The 10,447-nt window shown below is 43.6% G+C and overlaps 2 protein-coding genes across 2 annotated transcripts; both read left to right on the top strand.

Moving 5' to 3' along the window:
* Positions 1-204: 204 nt before the first annotated feature.
* LOC308362228 (uncharacterized protein) lies at positions 205-1,257 on the top strand (the record flags this gene model as incomplete). Its single annotated transcript, XM_080834791.1, has 1 exon — positions 205-1,257. One exon carries the CDS (start codon positions 205-207, stop codon positions 1,255-1,257), a length of 1,053 nt encoding a protein of 350 aa, XP_080690917.1.
* A 3,337-nt stretch (positions 1,258-4,594) lies between these two features.
* On the top strand, positions 4,595-9,418 carry LOC308361933 (inositol polyphosphate 1-phosphatase-like). The gene is made up of 6 exons (XM_080834419.1): positions 4,595-4,663; positions 5,376-5,632; positions 5,791-5,851; positions 5,954-6,148; positions 7,144-7,315; positions 8,458-9,418. The coding sequence occupies exons 2-6, from the start codon at positions 5,435-5,437 to the stop codon at positions 9,002-9,004; spliced, it is 1,173 nt and encodes a 390-aa protein (XP_080690545.1). The 5' UTR covers positions 4,595-4,663; positions 5,376-5,434; the 3' UTR covers positions 9,005-9,418.
* The last annotated feature ends 1,029 nt before the right edge of the window (positions 9,419-10,447 follow it).

Raw genomic sequence — 10,447 nt, forward strand, 5'->3', positions numbered from 1 at the left:
GTGCCTGTGTCAGCATATTAATATGGACCGTAATTTAACAATAGGGATTATCATTATTGAAATGTCTGCTTTTCCCAACTAAAGTTATGGTTATAGTTTGGTTATAGTATTTAGCAGTTGATTTGTCCAAAGCAATTGACCAAAACAATCGATATACTTCCATGAAATCTTTCCCTTAACAGGTGTCAGCCTTGGAGAGCCGAAATGCGCCTCTTTTGGGTGATCCCTCTGTTAGTACACGCCCACAACAAGTCCTTCCTGCACCACTGCACCATAAACTGCACCTGCCAGGAAGAGCTCAGGATCGCCAACTGTGCCCAAGCCAACCTCAGCCTCCTGCCTATTCAGCTACCCCCCTACACCGAGCACCTGGACCTCTCTCAGAACCAGCTGACCCACATCCCCAGAAGAGCCTTCCAGACCACGCGGCGCCTCAAGACTCTCTTCCTGAACGACAACAACATCAGCACCGTCGCTGACGGAGCCTTCTCGCCTCTCGAGAGCCTGTTGAAGCTGGACCTGAGCCGCAATCACCTCGCCGCCCTGGGAGAGGGCTTCACGCTGGGCATGGGCTCCCTGAAGGAGCTGCTGCTGTCGGAGAACCGGCTGGTCTCCGTGGAAACCCACAGCTTCCAGCACCTGGACGGCCTGCTGCGGCTCAACCTCAGCCACAACGCCATCCACCTGGTGCAGGTGAGAGCGTTCGGCTGCATGAGCACGCTGAGGCGGCTCTACCTGGACAGCAACCGCATCTGGTCGCTCGACAACGGCGTCTTCACCACTCTCAAATCCCTGGAGGTGCTGAACCTGCAGCACAATAACATCAGCCTCATAGAGATCGGCGCACTCACGCCTCTGACCAGCCTGGCGCTGCTCAACCTGGCCTGCAATCAGCTGACCAGCATCCACTTCAAGACCTTCCTGAGTCTGCACACCTACAGTACGCACATCCTCTTAGAGAACAACCCCTGGCACTGCGACTGTGACCTGCAGAGAGTGTTTCGGAAGCTGCACAGCATTCGACGACTCTTCCTGGACGACTACCACAACCTGAGGTGCACAGAGCCTCCTGAGCTGCAGGGCTACGGGCTGACGGAGGTCGACGCTGAGCTCTGCATCGCCGAGATGGTCACGGTCCTCATCATCACTGTTGCCGTGGTGATCACCGTGGTGGCGGCTCTCGTTATGGCACATAGGAGGAGACGGAAAAAAGAGAAGCACTGGACGGATAGGGCTAGTGAGCTGTCCTATGACTAGTCCTACATGTGACCTTTGAACCACAGCTTTGAACTCTCACCTACCCAGCGACCCCAAGAGCTAACATAAACACTGCCATGGCCTTTTGGCAGTACAAAGGTTAAAGTACATGTTAAAGGTCAAAGGTTAACGTACACGTTAATAGACCCTCGGGCAAACAGTCACTTCTAAACTACAGTCACAAGTCTTAGCAGAATGTCTTCAGTGTACCTTTCCCCCCTCTTTTTGAACTATGTGCATTAGGGTTGAAACTTAAACTTTGATCAGACATTTTATATCTCATAATACAAGGCCTATAGAAGCCCATGATGATAAAATGTAATGATTTATTTAGATAATTGAATTTAGAATGTACTTTCTTTTTCACCCACTGTGGACAGAGAAGCCTAGGTAGCCTGTGACTGAGGTTGAAGATTGATGAAAAGTTATGACACACTGTTATGAGAATAGTTAATCAACTGAAACTACGCATCATTCAGTTCCACAGGATGAACCGCCAAAAGATTGAAGGATCATGTGCAATTCTGGGAATGGAACCGTTGGAGCATTATTGACTTCAAAAATGATCATAATTATCCATGGCCTAAATATGAATGCACTTAGGCAGCTCATGTTGCAATACATTCTAATGTAAAATATATCCTTTTACAGTATTTCTCTGTTCCTAAAACACATTTTTTCAAAGCATGCCTCGGTTTCTCTTAGCTCTAAACACAAATCCCAAAACCACTCACACAAAATGCAAAACCCTTTATATCTCTTGCAAAATGACACTTTGGTTTCAAAACACTATTATATCACCTCAAAAGGGCATTTTGTTTTCAAACAACAAACACAGACCATTATTTGAGTAGACATTCTAAGCATTGATTGAACACTGATGTGCTCAATGGAAAACACTACTATGAAATGGGAAAACACTAGTATGAAGGCCTTATCAGGAGTATTTGATTGATTTTATGCCTTTTCATCTCCAGTGTTACTGTACGCTTTCTTCTGTTGTAAAATATTGTAACTGTATAATGTTTTAACTCAAAAATGAAAGAAAAATGTAAAATAATAAAAGGACAAAAAAACTAGACTGCATCCTGTTCTTGCTCAAGACAATATCGACAATTGTTGTGTTGTGAAACATCTGAAAATACAGTTTGATTTGAACATGTGATTGGATTACAATACAGTACAGTAATGTTTCTGTGCTGATAGGACGTAATCAGTTGTGGAAACGTATATGACTTACTTGCACATAGTCATATCATACTGTAATTGTTTGACTCTATCAGAGTTTCTGTCAAAAGGCACCCTGTACACCTGCTTCATTCTCGAGATGTTCTGCCTTAGAACATGGTCCACTGTGGCTAGGCTCTTTGTATTGATGTTTAGGAATATGTCTTGGTCATCAATGGTTGCTCTTTGTATTTGTTTGCGTATACTGTAATTTTACAAATACAGTACAATGTAAAATATTCTACAGATACAAATACAAGAATACTATGCTCCTGATACAGTAAGGCATTCAAACTAGTGTTTTACTGTCATAGTAGTGTTTCTTACCCATTCTCTCTTCTGAATGTCCGGAGAATCGGTGCAACTGAGAAGCGGCTTATGTTTGGTTGAACCCTCTGGCCAGCCTTGCCAGCCTCCTGCATGGTCAAACCCATGTTGACCACATGGTTGAACACATTGGCCTGAATCTCATCAGAGATACAGTAATGGCTCTCCGTCTTGCTCTTCCTCTTCATCATTTTCCTCCTCCTCCTCCTCCTCTTACTCTCACTCCTCTGCCCCTCTGATCACCACTCACTTCAATGTTGCCATAAATTGTTCTCCAAAATAGGAGCTAAAGTTTTGATTTCAAATTGCACAACAGCTTTGGAAATGGAAGTTTTGTCATTTGATTAGCAGTGTTTTCTGTTTGAACACAAGGAGGTTTTGGCATTGATGAAGCATGCAAAGTAGAGAGGATGGTGTTTAGTGTTTTGAAGAAAATGTGGTTAACAATTGAAAACTGTGTCTAAAGCAGAGAATTGTGTGTTGTGGTTTGAAGAAAGTGCGGTTAACAATTGAAATCTGTGTTTAAAGCAGAGAATTGTGCTTAAAGTTTAGCAGAATTGGTTTAGGGAGTTGGCACTTGGGTTTAGTGTTCAGAGAAACCGAGGCATGTTTTGAAAAAATGTGTTTTAGGAACAGAGAAATACTGTATTCCTGAATAAATATATTTTTAATTCTTTACTTCATTTCTATTTTTGCCATTTCATAATTTTTTTCCAGCCTCTCTGTCATAAAACTCTTTTGAAAAAAGTACACAGACTATAGTGTTTGCCAACTGCAGTTGGTGAGTGGGGTGGGGTTGTGTACACTAGTGATAATAGCTTTATTCGCCACAACATTATTTTTCACCCCCCGGTTTCTGTTTCTACACGCTCAATTCCTGTCCTTGGGTGTAAAAACAAAATACTCTCATAATGAAAATAGCAAAATGACACCATGTAATTCATAATTACAAAAGTAGAATATGTAGCTAATTATTGTAGTTATATTGCTGGGTAATCTCTTGAAATCTGGGTTAGCGTGTGATTGCATGTTTTGTTGCATGTGTGGCAAAGAACCCAACATAGCCTGTATGTCTGTAGAACGGGCTAATTTGACTGAGAGAATAACGTGAAGTTTAAATCATTAAGTTGGGCAAAAGGTGATGCAAACAGATAACTCGACAGTGTGGTAAAATAATGTGTTGGCAGTTGGCACTGATAAAAGGTGGGGATATTGTTGGCGATGTCATGCTGTAAAGGCTTCTCTTACATTTTCTGGGGTGATTTTAACCAGAGAACTGCATAGCGTATTGCCTGGGCGCCTAGTGGGAATAACAGGTGTGTCGATCTGTCCCTCACATGACCATTTGCCACCCAAAAAATATTTGAAGATAATACCAAATGTAGTTGCTTATGAAAAAAAATGCTTCGATAGTAGCAAAGTATTGCATTGGGTTGCTTTAAAATCTACCTGTTGTCAGACTGTCGGACAGTTAATGTTTATATTTATATATTTTGATGTTTATTTCATGGTTTAAAGTCTATTAAATTCCACTCGCAAGTAAATGACCATGGGACATTTTGGGTCCAAACTCTCATGACCAGAACATTTGGGAACCACTGTCCTATAGGCTGCCACATAGACATGTATAGATGTATAGCTCTATACATGTCTATGGGCTGCCATGTCTTTTCATCAGAACACCAAAAGAGGGAAAGGGGCGGGTCAGTATGACAGAGAGGAACGTAAACAAAGGCACTTGGTTATGACGCTACTTCCGCTAGCATTTCATTCGCTCTTGAAAGTTAAAGTGGTTTGATTGAAACTGAGGACAGCTATGCAGCCCCTTGGTCATCCACGTTGAAAACATAGCGTGAGTATATACTGCAAGTGGGCATTCTCATGGCTGCTGAATAACAACCCCTCTGCACACTCCAAAGCATTAATTTAGCTAGTGAGCTAACGTTAAGCCAGTCTTGGCAGCTGCTAGCAAGTCACGCTAGCTTTAATTAATTGGTTTAACCTTAGCTACCGGTGACATAGCTAGCGATATGTAGCCGGCCAGCTAGATATTTGAAATCTATGAAACTATTTTTAACTTTGTTGCGTAAGTTATCTATGTGGTTCAGGGTGTAGATGTCGTTGGGCATGTACGCATTGCGGATGGCCCTTTTATAGAAAGAATAACCTTTGCTATAACGCGTGAAAGTTTCTAGCTTCAGAAAACATTGCATTGGGCAGCAGTCTTATTAACAAAGGTCAAATCATCCGTTTAGTTTAGTGTCTCATTATACACACTATGAGCGAAATAATTCGTGCCATGATGAACGATGTGAATCGAATCTCATCTAACATGATTGATCAATTACTTAGTTGAAGAACATGTTTACAAATTCTACAAAACATGACTTGATAGTGATGCATAGTGTAGCTACATATTGATAGTAATGACGTTAGTGGTTTGAGCACCAGCCCATGAAGTCTCATGCAACCACAAGAAGAATATCCCTCTACTTTTTTGACACTACAAAAAGTGAATCGACCCTCATTTACACGCTCAATATATTTTCTCGCTGATTCTGCAGACAGCTTCAGGTTCCCTTGTTTGTTCCCCTGATTCCATCCCCGCCTTACCTGTTGAGTGATGTCTGAGCTGATGGTGGCGCTGGTTCAGGCCTCGGAGAAGGCCGCCAACATCGCCCGGTCTTGTCGCCAGGAGGAGACTCTCTTCAGCTTGCTAATAGAGGAGAAGAAGAACGACAACAGAAAGGTTTCAGCCGACTTCAAAACTCTCGCAGACGTCCTTGTCCAAGAAGTCATCAAACATGACATAGGAAAAAGGGTAAAACTGTGATGTTAATAGTAATGAACATGTTCAGAATAATACTTAAAAAAGGCTGAATAGTTATTTTATGCACCAATGTGAATATATCTTCCACATTTTACTCTGCTGTTTGAACCTAACCCCACATATTCTAAATTGTCTTGTATATTTTTCAGTTCCCAGGTCTTGAAAACAACATATTTGGTGAAGAAACAAATGAATTCATGAATGGATTAGGTAATCACTCGCCCCAGCCCCACCCCCCTTTATGTCCATTATGAGGGTAAAAAAAAACACGTATTAATCCAACTCAAACATCGGGTACTCTGTTCCCTTCAGGAGAGCGGATCCAGGTAGTGTTGTGCGAGCGGGAGGAGGACACTGCCAGGCTCCTCAGCAAGGTCCTGGATGGCAACATGCAGGCCGCCGAGGCACTAGCGTCTGCTGCACACCAGGACATCATCATCCCAAACTTGCACACCGGGTCCATCCACATCCCCAACCACGACCTGGGTGTGTGGGTAGATCCAATAGGTAACTACAGGGCCCCTGGAAGTGTGGGTAGATCCAATAGGTAACTACAGGGCCCCTGGAAGTGTGGGTAGATCAAATAGGTAACTAAAGGGCCACTGGGTAAATCCGATAGGTAACTACAGGGCCCCTGGGATAGTGGGTGTGTGGGTAGATCCAATAGGTAACTACAGGGCCACTGGGATAGTGGGTGTGTGGGTAGATCCAATAGGTAACTACAGGGCCACTGGGTAAATCCGATAGGTAACTACAAGGCCCCTGGGAGTGTGGGTAGATCCAATAGGTAACTACAGGGCCCCTGGGATAGTGGGTGTGTGGGTAGATCCAATAGGTAACTACAGGGCCACTGGGTAAATCCGATAGGTAACTACAGGGCCCCTGGGTGTGTGGGTAGATCCAATAGGTAACTACAGGGCCACTGGGTAAATCCGATAGGTGGGTAGATCCAATAGGTAACTACAGGGCCCCTGGGATAGTGGGTGTGTGGGTAGATCCAATAGGTAACTACAGGGCCCCTGGGCACGTCACTTTCTAATGCATGACCTTTAACCTCTACATCACACTCAGTCTTGTGGAAGACACCTTTATGGAAAGTGATTATGTAAGGCGAGACTGCTTACGCATAGTGACTTACAAGTGGGGTACAATGCAGGCCAGGAGCCAATCAAGGAAAAACTTCAAAACTCAAGATCGCCGTATGGAGGTTTGACCTTTATGCAGTTCTATCTCAATGTGCCACTGGCAGATTCTTTCTTCCTTCAAAAGCCTCTCACAAGTAGGGTACAATGTTAGCAAATAGCAGATCCAGGAAAGAAATGTGAACCCCACTGCATTGGAACATTTTAACTGTGTGTGTGTGTGTGCGTGCATGTGTGTGAGTGTGCTGTTGGATGGAGGTCTAATTTCATGCTGTTTTGTGTGATAGAATCATGAAGCCTACTGAAGACATGTCAGTGCTATTGTGAGGAGGCCTGCTAGTATGCTATTATGTTTCATAGACTCCACGTTCCAGTACATCAAAGGAATAAGCAACTGGGTGCCAGAGGATAGCATCTACAGCCGAGGCCTACAGTGTGTGACCGTGCTCATCGGGGCTTATGACCTGAGGACAGGAGAGCCCGTGATGGGGGTCATCAACCAGCCTTTTGCAGTGATGGATGACAGTAAAAGGTGATTTTGAACAAACTATACACACTGCAAAAAATCAGCTCTCAAAAACAAGAAAAAAAAGTAATGAAATGGAAGGATGCATTATCTTCCAACAGAACAGTAAAATGTGATTTACCAAGTTTGTTTTTTTTATATATATATAACCCAAATATATCTTAAAACTAGTGTGGCCAGACTAAAAACAAGTACATTTGTCTTTATTCTGACTTTGACAAAGCAGATTTGTACTGTCAGTGGTCAGAATACAATCTCAAGAAACAAGTTATAATACCTTATTAAGATAAATAAGGGCTGAAACGTCTTGTCAGACAAAAAAGATTTCACTGTTTGCAGTGAAACCACTGACTTCCCAGGGTACACTTGATTAAAAGTCACAGTTTTGCATTCAGCAGTCAATCAGAGTGCTTTCATTTAAAACCTGTTACAGAGGGCATATTGACCTGTTACAGAGGGCATATTGACCTGTTACAGAGGGCATATTGACCTGTTACAGAGGGCATATTGACCTGTTACAGAGGGCATATTGACCTGTTACAGAGGGCATATTGACTTGTTACAGAGGGCATATTGATCTGTTACAGAGGGCATATTCACCTGTGACCTGAGGGCATATTCACCTGTTGCAGAGGGCATATTCACCTGTTGCAGAGGGCATATTCACCTGTTGCAGAGGGCATATTCAGCTGTTACAGAGGGCATATTCAGCTGTTACAGAGGGCATATTCAGCTGTTACAGAGGGCATATTCAGCTAGGCATTCACAAAGAATCCCAACATAAATCTCAGGTCCAGTACTTTTCCTCTTCCATGTCGTCAGAACAAACAGTCATTATCAACATCATAAGACAGCACAGGGTAACAAACCATCTCTGATGCTCATCAGAAATCCCCAGTAAGAACTCCTGATGTTAATATGAACAGAAAGAAACTCAAGTATTAGGGTACACAGAGACATATTTTCGTGAGAGCTGGAAGACCATTCTCTACACGTAACTATGATTGAAACCTTTTAGTACTACTTGCATGAACTGACTCGTCACTAAGTCATTAATGGTGCATATTGTTTCAGGTGAAATACTGCTGAGTCACTGTTAACGGTGGCCTATATGTTCACATTCTTGTTCTCCTTTCCACCATGCTCAGGTGGCGTGGCCGGTTCTTCTGGGGAATCTCTGCAGGACCTCTCAGCGTGAACTCCCTCTCGTCCACGGCAGAACCTCTCTCCAGAGGGGACTCCCCAACCCCGGTAGACCCCAACCCCGAGGTGCGGGCGACCGCCAAGCTCTCCGCGGTGCTGAGCACCCGCGAGCTGAAGCGTGTGAGGGCCCTGTTCCAGGACTGCTGTGAGAGGGGTGTGTATTACGCGTCGGGCGCCGGCTACAAGGCCCTGTGTGTGATCCTGGGCCTGGTGGACGTCTACGTCTTCACGGAGGACTCCACCTACAAGTGGGACAGCTGCGGCCCCCACGCCATCCTGCGCTCGCTGGGAGGGGACATGGCCGACCTGAAGGAGTGCCTGAAGCGCAAGCAGGCGGGGAGGCCAAAGGAGAGGCCCGAGCTGCTCTACAACACGCCTGTCGCCGAGGCCTCGGGAACGGAGAAGTGGGCCAACCGAGGTGGCCTGATTGCCTACAGGTCAAAGGTCGACCTGGAAGCAGTCCTACAGCTTCTCACAACGATTGAGTTATAGTGTTACTTTAAATGGGAGATGAAGGGTATCAGTGCAATATGGAGTTTTTTTATTTAACCATGGCGTTTATTTATAATTCATTGTTAGCTAAAAGTGTTCCATATGCTGTTTTATCTTTTGTGTGTTTTTATAATTATGCTTGAGGTGTCATGCATTTATTTGTATGTTTTACTGAATGTATTGCAACTGGATATGCACTCTCAGCACAACTTAATTTAAGACGAGGTTTTTAAGATTAGTGTAAAGTTATTACACAACAGCTGTATTCAAGATTCCACACTGGCAATACTCTCTCCTATGTGAAATACTGTACTTGACTGTATTTTTTGTATTAAGCTACTTGCGAGAGGACTGTTGTATTTGCAGTCCTCACTGCAAATAATGTTTACATGATTCACAAACCAGATTAAAGAGGCTTGCAACATTTTAAATTGTGACTTGGGTCGTCTTTATCAAATAAGGCTTAATTTCCAGCTCAACGTCTGGAATTTCATTTTACTTCCAAAAGCACGTGGGGCAGCTGACCAACTGATAAAATGCTGACACTGAACTGCCGGTTTGCCTTTGCAATTGTAATGTTGGCAAATCATGAAAGTCAAATTATCAATCAGAATGTCCGCGTAGAAAACAGGAAAGCGATTTCGAGGGCGTTACTGATTGGAAAGGAAGACTCCAAACTCCGCCTTTGTAGGTGGGGTGGGGACGGGTTTGTTGAGACTGCGTAGAACAGGTAAGAATGAAGTAACCCGGCTCTCACGAAAACGTCAGTGGACTGAGATATTTTTTTTTGTGGAGAAATTGGCGAGTGGTTGAAAACATGGCTCAAATTCGGGGTACATCCATATTGACGCGAAAAGTGACGGGTCTTTTAACTTCCTACCTCCATTGTTGATGGCTCCTCTGCAAGGCATCGAGTTTCCCACCTGCCGGCGAATTGAAGCTAAAGAACTTGCATCGACTCGGAAACTTCCTCTTCGAATATAGCAGGTGGGCATAATACAGTTAATATTATTTACTTTTAGTAATCAGGTGTAGGCGGGTTGGAGTGCTTCTGATGGCCACTTGATATTCGCTTTCTCTCATCTCTAGGACAAGTTTAAATCGTTATTGTCTGTTTGCTGTTACTCGCTTGACTACTGATTAACGTCAACAGTTTGTTTCATTTAGGAGAAAAACAGCTGAGCTTGGGTCGTATTCATATCTAGGTTACTGAACATCGACAGACTGGTGTATTGTATTTTAATGTTTAACTACTTTGACATTAATCTATGATAATTAATTTACAAGCTGACACCCGTATAGGTTAGTATACTTCCGCAAATACAGGGCGGTTATAGATACTTGGAGCCATACGTAGTTGGTCCCTTCATGTGAATTGCGTCAACAACTACCGTTCCATGTTCATCTTATTTCCCTCTCCTCCCTATGTGTCATATTCATTTC

Source organism: Sprattus sprattus (genome assembly GCF_963457725.1).
Source record: "Sprattus sprattus genome assembly, chromosome: 3".
Classification (NCBI taxonomy): domain Eukaryota; kingdom Metazoa; phylum Chordata; class Actinopteri; order Clupeiformes; family Clupeidae; genus Sprattus; species Sprattus sprattus.

What these genes read in the sequence shown, in the direction of transcription:
- LOC308361933 (XM_080834419.1), top strand. Translation starts at nt 5,435, where the DNA reads ATGTCTGAGCTGATGGTGGCGCTGGTTCAGGCCTCGGAGAAGGCCGCC. An exon ending in AACATGACATAGGAAAAAGG is followed by an intron (nt 5,633 to 5,790) that starts GTAAAACTGTGA and finishes TATATTTTTCAG; the next exon opens with TTCCCAGGTCTTGAAAACAA. An exon ending in GTGATGGATGACAGTAAAAG is followed by an intron (nt 7,316 to 8,457) that starts GTGATTTTGAAC and finishes CACCATGCTCAG; the next exon opens with GTGGCGTGGCCGGTTCTTCT.